The sequence below is a fragment of the Sinocyclocheilus rhinocerous genome, unplaced genomic scaffold (assembly GCF_001515625.1).
Source record: "Sinocyclocheilus rhinocerous isolate Xijiao unplaced genomic scaffold, SAMN03320098_v1.1 scaffold2117, whole genome shotgun sequence".
Taxonomy (NCBI): Eukaryota; Metazoa; Chordata; class Actinopteri; order Cypriniformes; family Cyprinidae; genus Sinocyclocheilus; species Sinocyclocheilus rhinocerous.
The window spans coordinates 1,089,273-1,107,394 of NW_015626361.1; the positions used below are offsets into that span (position 1 = coordinate 1,089,273).

Sequence of the window (18,122 nt, forward strand, 5' to 3'; positions counted from 1 at the left end):
TAATGTGTGTGTGTGTATATATATATATAGAGAGAGAGAGAGAGAGAGAGAGATTTAGTTAGTTAAATTTAGGACAGTCTGAAAATCACCTCTGGAAAGCGCTCAGCGCTTTTTTCTGATACTCTTCCTGCATTCCTCGAAGAGATGCTGTTAAGACAACAGAAATGTAAGAAGAAGGTAAGGACAAGATAAAGCAAGAAACAATCTGTAAGGTTTCAGATACCTTAATGTTAGAGAAAGGATATCACAGGATTATAGTGTGTGTAACAGAGGCAAGACATAATGTATAGAGCATTACAGAGTGATTATTAAATGATGTAACTGTCATTACAGAGTGTGTTATATAAGAAAAGAGAGAGGTTATAAAGTATCAGTGGATTATAGAAGGGTATAGATCGTGTTATAGAATGCAGAGAAAATGTACAGAGCATTACAGAGAAATACAGAAAATGTGTTATATAAGAGTAGAGAAAGGGAAACGTACAAATCGTTTAAACGGTACAGAATAGTGGTTCTCAACCAGGGCCAAAAACTTCCAAGTGGGCCATAGGATGATAATGAAAATTATTTCATTATATTTAAATATATTTAAAAAAAATATATTCAAACTAAATAAAAATAATATTTCCCCCCCCTTAATAACTATTATTTTCATTGAAAAACATGCAGAATCAGAATCTTGATTATTACAAAATCTCAAAATGAATTGTGTTCAATGAATATATCAACACTCCCAGTTTCTGTTAATAACAATGTATGACAACAATCAGAGTTGCCACAATTACAGCAGAAATACCAGAGGTATTCTTAGCCAATATGGGGGGCCTTTGATTATTGTTACACAATGGTAGGCCTTTGAATTACAAAGGTTGAGAACCACCAGCAAAAAACATAGAGGAACAAATAGAGCATTATAAAAGATTATAGAAAGTGTATTGTTTTATATAGGTATTATAGAGTGGATCAAAGTGCATTATATAAGGAAGATAAAAAAAACGGCATAGTATAAAATACTACTGGGAGGGTACATAGTGTTTTAGAGGGTAGAGAAAGAGTTTACAGTAATATAAAGAAATTAAGGAGACAATATAGAGTGTTACAGAGAGGTACAGAGTGAATTATAGAGGACAAAACAAGGTATAAAATATTATAAATGGATTATAAGGAAAACGTGTGTGTGTGTGTTAAAGAGGATACAGTAAAGATTACAGTCTTATAAGGGTATAGAAATGGTATATACAGTGCATTCTACTGCAGGTATGCTTACCATCTGTGGCTTTCAGGCTGTAGACGAGACCAATAGCTAGATAGCCTTTGGCCCTGAATTCAGCCGCCTTCTCACCCATATCAATCACTATTTTAGCAAAGCGCTCACCTTCTTCCAGCTAAAAAAACACAAATACACACACCATGTCATCACCATCTCACTGTTCGTGGACGGTCTAACAGTAAAGGATTTACAGAGTCATAAACAGGTCAGGGTCAGCTCTCCGGTTGAGCCTGTGTGTATTTCCCATGATTCCTCTTTTATTACCCAGTGCAGATTTCCAATACACAGCTTGACGGCCAGCAGAGGAATGGTGGGATTGTCCGGCTTCAGTCTCATACACTCCTTCAGCACCTTCACTGCTCGAGCCGACTTCACACACACACACACACAACAAGATTAGACTCAGAGTAATTTCTAGCTTAAATTACATTTCTTAAAATATATTAAAAGTACAAACCAGTTATTTTTAATTGTAATAATATTTTGGTATATTAGTTTTTACTGTATTTTTGATCAGACAAATGTAGCCTTGGTGAGCATAAGAAACTTTTTTCAAAATCTTCAGACATTTTTACTGACCCCAATATATAAAAAATAAAAGAATATAATTGAGTATTAAATATATAAGATATAATATAATATAAGATATATTACATAAAATAAATGACATAAAAAGGACTTTAACATGATTAATTTTCCTTTCACTGAAATCATAACTTTAAAATTGCCTGATATTTCTAGGTTTTCAATGACTATGGGAACTCTTAAGGAACATTGAAAGCAGAAAATGGAACACTAACCTTCCCAGCAGCCATTAGGGAAAGAGCAAGCTGGAACCAGAGATGAAACTCCTCAAAGGCAAACTTCATGGCTCTTTCGAGACACTGTGGAGAAGAGACATTAAGATAACCACAGATAAAAGTTGAGAACAATAATTATGACCCCCAACAGATACATGCACAAAGGTCAAACACAGAGCCAGGCAATGTCCCCTGCTAAAGATTACCCAGCGTGCCACAGGCTTTCAGTGTGTCTCTGAGGCTTTACAGTTAATCACACCAGCAGATTAGCAGAGAGCAATTCATTGAACAATTAGATCTACATAACAAACAGCTACACAAACCACACACACACACGACCCTGCAGAGGGCACACACAATAAATATGGCAGACTCCCAGGGCCCTGTGATTGCACAACCATAAAATCCTTGAATATAAAAGACACAGCAAAAGTTATGCTGAGTCCAACATTAGCAACAACAGCATGACCAACAGATGGAGACGGAAGAGAAAAATCTGTCCAGGTACACTAATGAAAACATCAGACTACAAACCACACACACACACAAAAAATGCTTTTCTTTGCCTGCCTGTTCTGTCCTAAATAGGCCAGGCTTCCGAAAACAAACACAGAGGCTTGTCCGTGGCAAAAATAAAATGTTAAGTAGAAAGTTATTAATAATGCGGTTTAATTTGGACACGTTTGTGACATGTAGATTTGTGCTCTAATATTGAATCTGGGTTAGTTCTGAATACAAAAAAGCTATGTAATATAATATAATAACATGAAATCGTATATTATAAATAATTGAAGCAGTATTCTGGTTTGTTACATGCCCCCAAACTCACATGCACACTGTGAATAACCTCCAGACCAGACACAGACACATACATTCACACAGAGGGAGCGCAGTCTAGAGTGCAGGTCTGGTCTTGTTACCACAGCAACCACACCGGGAGGTTTAACTCGTCCCGCTGAGGGAGTATTCCTGAATGTTCCCATGGTGATGAGCGTGGGCAGGACCTCACCTCTGAGAGCATCTCATACTGTCCGCGTCGGCCGAGCGCGATGGTCAGCAGGTCGTACACCAGTGAGGCGCTCTGGAGGCTGATGATTCGGTCATTATTGTGTTCGGGGATTCGACTCAATACGGCGTCTCTGTTAGCCTATGATAAATACAGATATGAATACACACATTCCCCCAAACAGACATGATTACACTACACTTCCTGTGATGGCAAAGCTGAATTTTCAGTAGCCATTACTCCAGTCTTGGTTACATGATCCTTCAGAAATCATTCTAATATGCTGATTTGATGCTCACGAAAAAGTCTCTTATTATTATCAAAGACGAAAACAACTAAATTTGTCTTATTATTTTTTTGTGGAAAAAGTTATACATTTTTTACAGGATTCTTTGATGATTAGAAAGTTCAAACATCATTTCTTTAAAATATAAATCTTTTGTAACATTATAAATATCTTTACTGTCACTTGATTAATTTAATGTGTCCTTGATATAAAATTAATTTTAAAAAATTGAACAGAAGTGTAGTATACTTGGGCTACCAATAACAGAGACTATTATTAACATTAGACAGCTTCATTTTAGGCCAGTTTGCAGCAGTAACACCTTATTTATTACTATGAAATAAAACACTGTTTAATCACACTGTGCATAAGTAAAAACTCATTATGACTGAACATAACTCACTTGCAGAGCTGTTGAACGGTCAATTTAAAGAAAACTTAAGAAAAAAGCCACATGAGCAAGAGATCTAATGAGATTTCTGCTGAGTTCAAGCTAAAGGCATCTCTGATTCTCCAGCTCTGCTTTCAGTACCATTATGATTGACCTTTCATACTGAAACACCTGCAGCGTCAGACCATGCTGACTTCATTTACATGTTCTCCTGTGCCGATGGTTAAACCACAGCAGTTCAGAGGGTCATAGAATCTCTACTGCTACTCACCATGGACTCGCTGATTAACAACAGGAGCAAGGCCTCCTCTGTGTTCTCCTGTGGACAAAACAAACTAGAGAGAGAGAGAGAGATAGAAAGGCCATCATGAATTTGTCCATCCATGACATTATGAATACAGTGACAAGAAACAAACTTCCAGAATTCTGATCAATTAATCCCACCACCTTTTTTTTATTTTCATGCTACATCATAAAAATAAACAAACAATATACACAGAAACAGCTGTGCCAACAGAAAATATTCCAGTGTTTCTGCAGGATTACGTATATACTTTTATAGTATTTATTATTATTTTGAATTAGGTGTCCTACTTTTCTCCTGAGTAGATGCGTGGGCGGCGGCTGAGGGCGTAGTCCTTAGTGTGGAGGGGGTGTCTGAGCAGGTCGTCCAGGGGGGAGTGGTGAGGTGGGTCTTCTAGTGGATTCCAGTAACTCTGTTCACACATGCCCCTCAGCAGGATCTCTGCAAGCTGCCTGGCGATAGTCTAAACCCATACAGTATACCTTCAGATTCTAGATCTGTGGTTCTCAACCAGGGGCCGGGGCCCAATAGGGGGCCTCAGCAATCTTCCAAGGGGCCTCAAGATTACATAAAATCCTTTAAAGTAAGCTAAAACAACTAAAAAAGATTAAAACTTACATAAACAATTTTTATGTCAATTTGTTCCCTCAATGCCTGTCATTTTTATTTAAGAACCAGGATTATAGTCTTGGAAAACCTAAATATTGTGGGAATTTTAAAAGTGTAATTTCTAGAGTTGGAAAATTCATGGAAAATACTAAAATCTATAATAATAAAATGTAATGGAAATAAATTATATATACATATATAAACTATAGCAGAAGTACTGTACCAGAAATCTACACGGAGGGCCTTCAAAAAAAGGTTGCGAACCACTGTTCTAGACAGAGACAACAAGACAAAGCCATAAACACACAACTCACCATACGCAGGTTCTGAGTAGTTCTGGTCTCAACGGCTCGGAGAATCTCTCGGAAGCGGCTGACACCACGGGTCAGGTTACTGCAGCACCAGGAAATGGAGAGAAAAGAGATCCATTAATCACCTCTAGAGAGCTGAAAAAAAAAACTGATGGCTGACATCAACAAATTTCTCATCAACTCTGTACAAACTTTCTTACACAAACAGATGGAAACACACGCACACACCCTCAGGACTGGTCAGACCTCTGCCACGATTTAGTGAGCTCTAGCATCAAGCAGTCAAACTAAAGTAGTTACTGGACAGGAAGTTATCGGGCCTGTAGGGCACATGATTACAGGAGTTCTGGATACAGTGCTGTGCAAGTCACAATTAGCACCTATATGAATGCTGTACAACCTGTGAATGTGTGTGTTAGCGCCTGTCAATGACTGGGGTCAATATATCCTCATCAGACTGCAATATTCCTTCAGCCTCTTTACAAACTGACAGCACACGAAAACACACACACACACACCATGAATGGACACATGTGTAAAAGACCAGAGAATATAGCCTCAGGCTGTGGAGGTGTGAAGTGTTGCAGAGATGCACGTGAATGCAGGGAGAAGCAGTACAGTAGTTGTGTTGAGAGAGACAGAAGTGTAGAAGTATAGGTATGAGAGCGAGCAGGACAGAGAGAAACAGAGCTAATAAATAAAATGGCCAATTCAAGCATCAGTTCAAACAGTCACATGGATTTATACGATTTTAAACCTATAAGTGTCTATCGTTTGCAAATGCTGCACTGGCTAAAATCACAGTTTCATTGTTCACAACTGTGTTCCATTAAACAAAGATAAAGTGTGGAATTTCTTTCATCAAACACAAAATTTAAATTAATATCTAAAATCTAAAATTTTTACATTTAGATTACCTTCACTGTTATCTAACACTCACTTAAGAGTTAATCTTTAAAACACTAATCATTTTATAACAATGCTTAATGTAATCTTTAGCAAATCTCAAAATGAATATCTATTTTTCATCAGTATATAATAATGTTGTGATGCCTAAATTCACTTTTTTTAGTTTATAGTGATTTTTATTTTTTATTTAGACAAAAGTATTGAATTTTACTCTACAGTACAGAGTTTTTATAATCACACAGACTGAATATTTGTTATCCTGTAGGAAATGCATGTTGCGTGAGGTTTAAAGACATTGCTTTCAATCATTTATGAGCCTAACAGATTCATTACCCACAATGCACCACTGCAGCGGTCATATTTCACACAGATGCATTTCAAGCACTGAGAGATGCCCCACCTGCAATCCATATGGAAGATCCCTCCCCAACCATATGCTCACTGCACAAATAAATAATGATGGAGATTCTCATACTGCCATGTGTAAGGCCACCACACATTTCACGCTAGTACTGCAAATCGCAAAAAAAAAAGGGGTGCTCAGAAGGGTGCTCGCAAGTGCCCTCGATGCGCACTTCTGCCGAGCCCGCACTGAGGCAAGCTCCATAGCAGACTTCTACCCGACAGTCAAATCGGCATTACGTTACGAAGTGTGGACTCAGAGGAAGACCGCAAGGGTTTAGGGTTCGATTTGGGACAGGGCCTTACAAGGACCTTATTTCTCTACAATCATCAGGTCAAAGTCAAATTACAGCTGACAGAGATTTGTCCAGCTATGAGATTCCCGAAAAATGCATAAATTGATAAGATGTGTACCTTAAGTTGCTTTGGATACAGTTGGCAGTGCATTGGCAGTGTCTGGCAAAAGTGTCTTCTACAGTTACACTACCTTTTAAAATTTTGGTTTAAGCAATAATTTTTTTGTGTTTTTGAAATAAGTTATAAGTCCCTTATGCTCACTAAGGCTACATTTATTTGATCAAAAATACAGTAAAAACTGTAATTCTGTCCAATATTATTACAGTGTAAAATTCTACTTTTAAAATGTAACTTATACATGTGATGGCAAAGCTGAATTTTTTTCAGCAGCCATCACTCCAGTCTTCAGTGTCACATGATCCTTCAGAAATCATGCCGAAATATAATGTTTTGGTGTTCATGAATCATTTCTTATTATCTTTTATAATGTTGAAAACAGTTGTGCTGCTTAATATGTTTGTAGAAACCATGATACATTTTTTTCAGGATTCTTTGATGAAAAGAATGTTTAAAAGAACAGTCATTTCAGTATAATTAACAGATTTATTTAGACTAATTTATTGATACTTTTTGGCTTTAAATTAATTTTTAAAAGTACATATTGGACAGATTTTTTCCCGACTTTTTGTTCACTGCATTCTGGATTTTTCTTATCCATGAAAGTACCAAAAAACAAAAAAACAAAAAACGGAATGCAGCGTATTCATGCAAGCTTCATGTTGAGAGCATGCCCTGATGCTTTAAAGGCTGCTTATGTAGGCAGCTAACTAGGTTTTGGCTTCTGTGTGAAGCTGCTACAATATAAGCATGGCACTACTCTAAATGAAGAGAGTGTAGGGATACGTACGAGAAGTCGTTTAACACACGGCTCCATGGTGTAGAGGCCGAGGTGCAGGGGAGAGTGTGGCATCAGAACACACATAAATAACATAAAACGCACAGACACACACAAGCTGAGAACTACAAAAGATCAATGAAGCATTTGGAAAAAATAAAGGCACAAAGAAAGAAAGAGAGTTAGTGGGCAGACAGAAAGCTCAGCAGATTCCTAGACCACTCACTGAAGCACGTGTCCGAGGGAAAGAGGAGTGACGAGAGAAAACAATAGATGTTCGAACAGAGGGCATGATAAATGAATGGACACAGCTGTCTCAGGTGTTTCTAAAGGAAGCCTGTTCGGGCTGTGAATAATAATTGAGTGTTGTGCTACAGATAGTGCTGAACGGTATATTGAAAATTATATACACAACATATTTGAGAGGATTTTGCTGGTAATATAAAGCTACACATTTTCAATTTTATTTGACTACTTAATTTTGTCAAATAAAAAGTCTGAGCGTGCCAGTAAACTAGTTTTGCAAAACCTTGTTAAAGTGGGTAGGTTTGATTCATTTGTCAGCATGAATTACTTATTTTCAAACTCTGATTTGAAATATTTTATTTTGCCATCACCATTCAGAATATATCATCATTGCCAAAAAATAAAAAAATACATTACAATTCAATTTTTTAAACTTTTGATATTGTGAAATTAAATTACAATTTAAAATAAAGGTTTTTATTTTAATACATTTTAAAATGTAATTTATTAATGTAATGACAAAGCTGAATTTTCAATAATCATTACTGTGTGTCTTCAGTGTCACGTAATCCTTCTTATGTGCTGAATTGATGATCAAGAAACATTTATTTTTATTATCAATGATTCTTTGATGAATTGATCAAAAGTTCAAAAGAACACCATTTATTTGAAATAGAAATCCTTTGTAACATTATGTCAAATGTCTTTACTGTCACTTATGATCAGTGCATGCTTGCTGAAAAAAATTATTAATTTCTTTTATTGTATTATTTCTTATATTAACCAATTTAAAGCTAGTTTGCAACATTGATTGTATGTTAAAAATAATGTTTTTAAAAATTACATTTTAAAATATTGTCAATAGGCTGACAAATATGGATATATTTTAGCTATATATTTTCAGCTATATCGCCCAGCCCTAGTTCCTGATAATATAAACACACAAATACTCACCCATTTTTGAAATGAATAACATGAGCCCTCTGAAGTCCTGTCTCTAGGAAGTAGCCAAGTTCCTGGTCCTGAGTGACCGGACCGGGCTTTGGACTTCGGTTCTGAATGCCAACACTAAGAGCCTGAAGACAAGACATAAGTCATCAAATATTACTGTCAATCATAAGTGAAACAAGCTCAAACTCTTTCCTGGTCACTTACACTTAGTTATTCAGCAAATACAAACCATATGTCTTCAAAAGAAGCCCAGAGTCAGACTGTTTACTATATTTACCCGGGGAACACTTTAGAGAGGACGGCGGTTAGGAGGGTACGAGTTTCTAGCATGAAGGTCAAACGTAAACCTTCGGCTGCACCCAAAAAATGCAGCGTCAACACTGCAGCAGAACACAAGCTCTACCGTTCTCCTCTCTTGCCATCATTCACTCTCTCTCTCTCTCCGGCTCTCTCTACGCTCCATCCCTTCTCCACCAACGCTAAATCACAAGCAGTAAATACTGAACACTATGCAGGGGAATGAATCTGTGCGCCACTATTCCAACAAAGAGAATTAGTGGTGTGAAAACAATCTGAAGGAAACGGAGACTCCTCTTATTCTGCAAGAAAATGAACTTTGACCTGTAAAAAGCTTTAATTGTGATTTAAAGTTCACAGGTGGGACAAGAAGAGATTAGTGTCACGGATGGCGGACCCTCTGCTGCAGTACTGTGCAAATCTGTCCTAGGCTACAAAATTACTGTATGTTTTAATGTCTATGAGAACTTGACTAAAAAAAAATTGAAAATTGAGGAAGAAAAAAAAACAGTAGTGAATGAATATTTGGAAATACCTTTTCTACCTCTTGAAGATAGAGAAGAGCGATGTCTCCAGACTTCTCATAACAAGTGATGATCTCCTGGTCTCTGTCTGCATTACGATTGGACAGTGATGGGGACGCCATGGGCACTTTCTCCAGACAAAGACCTTCGAACAAACAGCAGAGAGATGAGATGACTTTCACATGCCAAGAGCTAGAAAGGCACACAGAGCTATCCTAGTGCTCTGCCACATTCAGAAGAATGTTTATGACTTATGACAGCTCATTTAAATAAAGATAATCTGAAGTGTGACTTAACGACTTAACTTGTTTCCTTTTAGAGCCATGTGATATAGCAGTACAATAAAAGAATCATTGTGAAGTATTGTTAGGAATTAAGTAAATAATTAAATAATATATATAGGTTTTTTAAATTATATATATATATATATTTTTTTTTTTACACATTTACCAAATTCAACATAGTTATGGAGAACTAGGAGGGCCACATAAAGTAAAATGAAGAAATGAATTAGCAATTTATTAATAATAAAAAAATATTTTTTCTAATGTTCAGCGTTCTAATCAGGTGAGCATGAAAAATAAAATAAAAAAAGCATTAAAAAAAAGTTAACATTTAAAAAAAATAAATCAATAAAAAAATTATAAAATTATAATTATTTTATATGCACATGTCATCCAAATGAACTACAGAACCTCAAGAAAAAAAACTGACATTAATCACAAATTACTGACATTTGAATTACTGAATCGACTGACAGCACTTACTGTACATTTCATAAGTCACCCAAGGTTGTTTATTTGTTGTTTGAGGTATTGATTTAGTATTGATTAGATTTAGTATGCAAGTTCCAAAATTCTGCCATCAATCAAACTATATTTCTTTCAAAATCATAGTTACATTCATTTTCTACTGAGCCACAGTATTCACTTATGTGAAGCTTAGTGATGTAGCACTAAAAAAAACAACAGCAAAGCTTGAATTTCAGAAACACACAGCACTTCTGTCAATTCTAATTCAATTGACTAATGAAATACACGGTTATGGTTTGATCCTTACTTTGAGGATATTATATTCATTCTTAAAGGGTCAGACTGAACTCGATATGCTTTGTTCATATAATTCGAGTGTGTTTCCTTTGTTCTGGCTGGAAAGAGGAAGTGAGACACTGAAATATACATGTTTGAGAAAATCAAAGACCTCAGACAAACCAGAAAAGCTTTAAATGTTTTAGCACGAGCTGATGTCTGTTCCACTGCTGTATCTCCTTGCCTCGTCTGGGTCAGCTGAGAGCCAAGTAATGCGTTAAAGATACAAGTACGTTTCCTTAGACATGTCACACAATCTGTGGCCAACCTCTGTCTACTGGCTTCAGCTTCCGAAGTCACATCTTAAATCCCTCAGGTGGCTGGTAAACATGATGAGAGTTGTTTGTTTGGCTGGTGTTAGTATTGGGTTCTCCATGCAGATAAAGTTTCATTAAACTGATTCAATAATAGATTACGGCTTATAAACAGATATCACAGGATGAAGAAAACTGTCTGGTACCAACCAAGTCACAAAATGATTCCGAAATGAAAACGGAGCGGAATAATCCATCACGAGTAAGAAGGTAATGACGAGGCCCTGATTAAAAGTGCACTGTGAAGTCCCTGTAAGACAGGAGGAGAATAAGAGTGGACTGATTGGCATGAAATATTAGTGAATGGTTTTAAGTCACCTTCACTATTTAAAGTTTGGGGTCAGTGAGACTTTTTTTTTTTTATAATTAATTCTATTCAGCAAGGATGCATCAAATTGATCAAAAGTGACAGCAAAAACTTTCACGTTACAAAAGAAATCATGGTTTCCACAAAAATATTAAGCAGCACAACTGTTTTCACTATTGGTAATAAGAAATGTTTCTTGAGCACCAAATCAGCATATTAGAATGATTTCTGAAGCATCATGTGTCTGAAGACTGAAGTAATGATGCTGAAAATTCAGCTTTACCTTCGCAGGAATAAATGACATTTTAAAAGAAAAGAAAATATAAAAACATTATTTTAAATTATTATAATTCTTTTTTTTTTTTACAATATTACTGTTTTACTGTATACTTCTCACAAATGCCCAACTTGTTATTGGTAGTGTATATACGATTAAATATTGACAAAATTATTTTTAGCAGGTATATACATTTAAAATGTACAGTTGTACTCTTCTGAGAAAAAAAAAATTGTCCGATAAAATGCTCTAAAAAATGAATATGACCCTCCCTTAGCATATAAACAAATTGTGGTCAAAGGCTATGATGCAAACTAAATAAATACATTTATAGCAACTAATTCTAAATTAATCTAACATAACATTTAAAAGTGGTTTTCAGCGGTTGCAGTGTTTCTCAACCAGTGGAGCCTCAGCAAACTTCCAAAGGGGGTTTAAAATAAGAATAAACTTTAAATATCCAAGGCATTCAAATAAGCTAAAACAACTAAAAATATATTTCATAAACTAATTGACAACCCTTAACAACTGTTTGTTTCTTGTGAAAAAACATGGCTCCCACTGGCTTGAAATACCTGGATGCCTAATTTTAAAAGTGTGATTTATAGACCAGGAAAAGTAGAGTAAATTAATAAAACCTTAAACTGCCACAGGCATTTTACAATGAATATACATGTTACTAGTTATGCCAGGCTCCAGAATATTTTATAGTGTAGAAATGATGAGTAAAAAAAATAAAACTTCAGGAAACCTTAGAGAAACTAGAAGTGGCCATAGATTAAAATAAGTTCTGAAAACAAAACTAGAGCTATGAACATTGTTATGGACAATGGGGAGCCTTGGAGTTAAAAGAGTTGAGATCCACGGTCATATGGGTACAGAAATTACACACTCCAGCTTTAAAGAAAAATCAAATTTTATGACAAAGGAAGACAAAGGGATTTTGTTGTTCCACACCGATGCCCAAAGAGAAAAAGGGAAAAAAACTGAATGAGAGAGAGAGGGAGAGAGTGTGTCTACATGCTGTAAATCCCTTTACCTAATATAGACCTGCAACACTGGAGGCCTGAACTTAGTCTAGAAGGTCTGAAAAAGGCACATTCACTTCTGTTCAGATACAGATAACACATTCAACAGAAATCTGTTCCTCTCGACCACTGTGCTTCTCTAAACACACATATCCCTCTCCTTACAGGTTTAAAAGCCCGTTATACTAGGCAGATCCAAGACAAGCCCCATTACAGTGACCGGGCTCTTTAATGACCTGCATAACGGCCGCAGTAAATCTGACGCCTCAGGACAGGCTGTGACGAGTAGCTCACGGCGGCAAGAAGGAGATTGAGGACGAGGAATTAATATACACAGGAGACGAGGCAGGAAGTGCCAGTGAGATGACACACACACGTGTGTTCGTGTGCGGTAGCTGGGGTGTGATGGATGATTGGGGCCGAGGAAGGAAGCTGCCCCCCTGTAAAGACAGTTGTCAGTCTCAGAGATGCTTTGAGGCGATTGGATGAGACAGGCTCTGTGCCACCCTGCAGTTTTTCCCCAGAGCCCCACAGTACTGCCGATCTGTCAGAACTCTGATCAAAGACCTCACGCTGCGGTCCTGGCAAACACATTCACTGTGCTCAAAATTAAAAGTGTGTGTGTGTACGTGTGTGTTCAGAGCAAAGGATTTAGTTGCAAACACTTTTCTCTGCAGAGCATCACATATAGTATTAAAGCAAGGCTGCCACCCAAAGGTCAAAATGTGAACCGTAGGAAACCGTGAAGCATCTCTTCACTGTTCTGACGAGGTGAGCATAAAAAAAACGAAGCTAAAAATGAATTAAAATTACATTACAATTAATTTTAAAAATAAAAATAAATTAAAAATTAAATAAATATTGCCTCTTTTTAAATTTTAAATGAAACAATATATTTTGTAATTATATAACTGTTAGTATAATTAAATTTACACTACCAATATAAATTTGGGGTTGGTGAGATTTTTTAAATGTTTTTAAAAGAACTCTCTTATGCTCACCTGCATTTACTTGATCAAATACAGTAAAAAAACAATGCTGTAAAATATTATTACAATTTAAAATAAACTGCTTTCTATTTTAATATATTTCTAAATGTAATTTATTCCTAACAAAGCTGAATTTTCAGCAGTAATTACCCCAGTCATCAGTGTCACATCCTTCAGAAATCATTCTATAATCATTCAATATGATTTAGTACTCAAGAATCACTTACTGTTATTGAAAACTGTTGTGAGACATTGTTACAATTTTTTCAGTATTCTTTGATGAATAGAAAATTTAAAAACTAGAGATATTTTTTTAAATGTTTATAAATGTTTTTAGTGTCACTTCATTAATTTAATGTATCATTTTAAAATGTTTTTAAAAGAACTCTCTTATGCTCACCTGCATTTACTTGATCAAATACAGTAAAAAAACAATGTTGTAAAATATTATTACAATTTAAAATAAACTGCTTTCTATTTTAATATATTTCTAAATGTAATTTATTCCTAACAAAGCTGAATTTTCAGCAGTAATTACCCCAGTCATCAGTGTCACATCCTTCAGAAATCATTCTATAATCATTCAATATGATTTAGTACTCAAGAATCACTTACTGTTATTGAAAACTGTTGTGAGACATTGTTACAATTTTTTCAGTATTCTTTGATGAATAGAAAATTTAAAAACTAGAGATATTTTTTTAAATGTTTATAAATGTTTTTAGTGTCACTTCATTAATTTAATGTATCATTGCTAAGTAAGAGTATTAATTGCAGTAAGAGTACATTAACAGTAACGTAATATATAGCTGATATTGTCCTTTTTATTGTCCTCATTTGTAAGTCGCTTTGGATAAAAGCGTCTGCTAAATGACTAAATGTAAATATAGAATTTAAATAGAATTTATACTGTATTTATAGTGAAATGGCAATGGTTTAAAAAAAAAACTTTACATCGCTGCATATTGAATATTAAATATCCTACTGCTGTGATTTTGTTGCTTTGCGCAGCATTTTGCTTTCAGTAAGGACACAAATATGGACTTGATTGCAGAAACTTGATGTTTCGGTTCTAGTAAGGCAAAACGTCCTTACCAAAGCAAGTTACATAATTTAGGTCTGTTTCACAGCGCATACATAAGCAGTGAAACTGCATCAGCAGGCTCGAGATTGTGCTTTCACAAAGACAGCATTTCTGCTATGTAACAGCCCAGCAGCTCTATTTTCTGAGCTATGACACTGATTATATACCTTTAGTGGCGTAGGCCTCAGCAATCATGGAGAGTCTGTACACTGGAGCCCCTACCAGCTGCATCTCATCCAGATTCACACGGCTGTACTGATTCAGTGCTTCCCTGTAATCAACCTCCACGTAGCACAGCTTAGCCATGATCAGACTGGCCTCCTGCATGTATTCAGGCTGGGAGAGAAAGAGAAAATACATACCGCCACACTATAGTATACTATAGTAAAGCAAATATAGCTCCACAATCACCTCACATTCTCAGAAACAGAACTACAATAAATTAAATACATTGCTAAAATCCAGATAAACACCAATGACACTGGAAAGGCTCCAACCATGATTGGTTTTAAGTAGGGCTGCACGATTATGACAAAAATCATAAGAAAAAAACGCATCTTCAGCACACAGAATAGCATAAGTGGACTTTGAACGATTAATTGCCACTTTGAACGATTACGTAATTGTGGCATCCATAATTGTAATCGCGATTAGAAATTCGATTAATTGTGCAGCCCTAGTTTTAAGTCAGTTTGAGATTTACTTAGCACTGAATTAATCCATAATCATAAACTTTTTATTCCACTACTAATCTGGTTGTCGTTTACTCCCAAAACTTGGTATTGCTAATATTGTTGGATATGATGAATTGCTTTTCTTTAAATAAAAGTCTGATAAATGATTGCACTTAAATCTTGAAATGTTGAGATATTATTCCAGACATAGGGGCCGTTTTGACAGAATGTGTTTTCACATTCCTTTGTGCTGCTTTTCCATTGTTGTAAACATACGTGTTTGACAGTTGTGCTTACGTTTGCGTCTTTTACAGCATCTTGTGCATGACACGGTGTTCTTAACTTTTAAAAAAAGCATCTCTACACCTTGCATTTTCTCCCCAAACGCATACTGTGTGAATAATGTTGTTGTTTTTTGTGACCATGGATCAGATACATTTCGATATAATTAAAATACTACTATTATTTTTAATTTTTTTAATATGTTGAGTTTTTATTTTTTGTATCTTGTTTTTCATTTTAATTTTAAGGTTTTAATAATTTTGCTGTGTTTTACTAGTTATTATGTTATCATACTTTTATTAGTTATCAAATTATTTTATTAGTTATTATATTATTATTTATTACTTACAGTTTTATTAGTTTTGTTGTGTCCATTTTATTAGTTATTGTTTTTTTATATGTATATATAATTTTGTATTCATTTTATTTCAGATTTAGTTTCGGTTATTTTAGTACATAATGTTAAACTAAATGAAAATGAGAAATGTTATTTTGGCAACTAGCTAAAATATATTTAATATTTGATTTTATTTCAGTTAACGATTATTTTATTTCAAGACATATTTTTTAAATGGTTTTAGTTTTAATTTTAGTTCACTGTAACACTGATGCAAGTGTAACAAACAGAAGTGATGATCCTGACTTTTCAGGCTTACCTTTAAGTTTCCCCGATCAAGTGCAGCCGTCAAGTGTTTCCGTACCTCCTGGAGGCGTGGTCGGGGCCCGCGGGGACTGGCTCCCTGCTTGATGGGGTTTTCCTTGAGGTACTGCTGGAGTTTGGCCTCCCCCAGCAGAAGCTCTCCGAGATCATCTACAAGAGAAGCAGAGGTTGAGCTGGGCACCTGAATTTACTCAAGTAATCACACACACAGACAGAAAGCAAGGAGTTAACAACTCATACACTAGGATGATTTCATCATAATGACAGTCAGCAAGCTCATGCACACACATTCATAAATGTACCACTGCAAACGATGGCAAAATTGTCATTATTGGGTGAACTATCCCTTTCATCTTTCTCTTCTGTCTGAAAAAGTAACTGTGGAGAGAAGCCACCTGCATATCTGAACTGTAAAGCCAAAACACAAACACATTTACAGTTCAAGAGAGAAGTGCTGATTGTGAAAACAGCATTACATAAAGCCCAGATATAATCCAGTCTTGCACCTGAAACCATTCTTACAGGTCTTAACACACACACAGCTTTGAGAACAACCACGTGTGGTGGTTTAATCTGCTGCCTTACATGCACATCGTAAATCTTTCATCATTTTGTATGAGACGAATCAATAATGCTTATTAATATGTAGCTTTTAATGAACAGGGCAAATTGTAAAGATGGAAACGGGCAATTTAATCCACATTAAACCAACCTTTAGGACAGGCTCCTATAAGTCATAAATTTTACCCCAGTCAAATAATACATCTTCCAGACGTTCACGAATGATACTGATGTCAAATGTTCCTTTTGTGAAAATGTATTACTTAAAATATTTATATTTAAATAATGAAAATAAAAATAATAATAATAATGACCTACATATTATTACAATACATGTTATTCATTAATAAATAATTATAATAATATTTATTATTATCATTTACAGATTTTTAAGTATAATTTTAAAGTATATTAAATTTTTAATTCTTTTTGATTACTATAAATTATCCTTTCTTTTAATTTTTACTTTAACATTTTTTTTTTAATTTAAAAATGACCCATTGCAAATAAATAAATGTCTTTGTAAATTTTACATTCACAAATGCAAATATACCAACTGTAATCCCTTTTTCAAGTTTTTTTTTATTTTTTTACTTTTATTTTTTGAAAGAAATGATTTTGAAATCCGTCAATAAAAAAAGCATTCAAAACATTTGAAATTTCGTCTAATTTTAACTGATATATGGTAAATATCTGTGTACAGTTATGTTCTATTCTATACCATTTATTACTTTGCAGTGTTCTTTATCTGTGTGATTTAATTTGAATTAAATGTTTAAGTTTGAATATGCACCATTTAACTGTACCTAATGTAAAAGAGACTCCTATATTTTGACATCTTCACAAAACAATAAGTCAATAATAACTCTTAAAAATTTCCTAGACTTAATGCAAATATGAATTATAGAAATTATGAAGATGAATGGAGACAACTGTATGGGCAATCAGGAAGTGTACAAGACAGACGAGCAGAATACCACCAAAGAGGCATTAATATCACATTTTAGACAACCTGAAAAGAAAGTATTCATTCAATGACTTGTTTAATGTGTAGTTAAATGTACAGAGATAAATCAGATTCGGATTTTGCCACCAGGCCTGAGACACACACACTGTCCGAGCTAACGCGTTAGCCATGAGTGTACATTACATTAGAGAAATCACACACACCGTTTGAGATGAGTTTCGCAGACATCTGCCTCACGAGTTCTGCTATCTTGTCCCATTGTCCCTCTGATCGACAGCGTTCTATTTCAGTCTCTAATCGCGACCCGGACTTTCTGGCTGTCATCTTTCTACCTCCTGACCAAAACACGACCGGAGCCGCAGCACAGAAACATCAGAGACCTGGAGAGGAAC

General features: G+C 35.2%; 1 protein-coding gene across 1 annotated transcript in view; it reads right to left on the reverse strand.

Annotated features, from left to right (window-relative positions):
- Positions 1-18,122, reverse strand: part of LOC107711971 (tetratricopeptide repeat protein 7B-like) — a 39,810-nt gene extending 21,688 nt beyond the window's left edge. The window contains exons 1-13 of the mRNA XM_016517083.1: positions 17,934-18,122; positions 16,198-16,352; positions 14,753-14,921; positions 9,510-9,643; positions 8,681-8,802; positions 4,981-5,059; positions 4,348-4,520; positions 4,025-4,088; positions 3,080-3,217; positions 2,071-2,154; positions 1,535-1,639; positions 1,268-1,385; positions 90-147 (exon numbers count right to left, since the gene is read on the reverse strand). Of these exons, the coding sequence (XP_016372569.1) occupies positions 90-147; positions 1,268-1,385; positions 1,535-1,639; positions 2,071-2,154; positions 3,080-3,217; positions 4,025-4,088; positions 4,348-4,520; positions 4,981-5,059; positions 8,681-8,802; positions 9,510-9,643; positions 14,753-14,921; positions 16,198-16,352; positions 17,934-18,054 (1,520 nt within the window). The 5' untranslated portion in view covers positions 18,055-18,122. The remainder of the gene's footprint in view (positions 1-89; positions 148-1,267; positions 1,386-1,534; positions 1,640-2,070; positions 2,155-3,079; positions 3,218-4,024; positions 4,089-4,347; positions 4,521-4,980; positions 5,060-8,680; positions 8,803-9,509; positions 9,644-14,752; positions 14,922-16,197; positions 16,353-17,933) is intronic.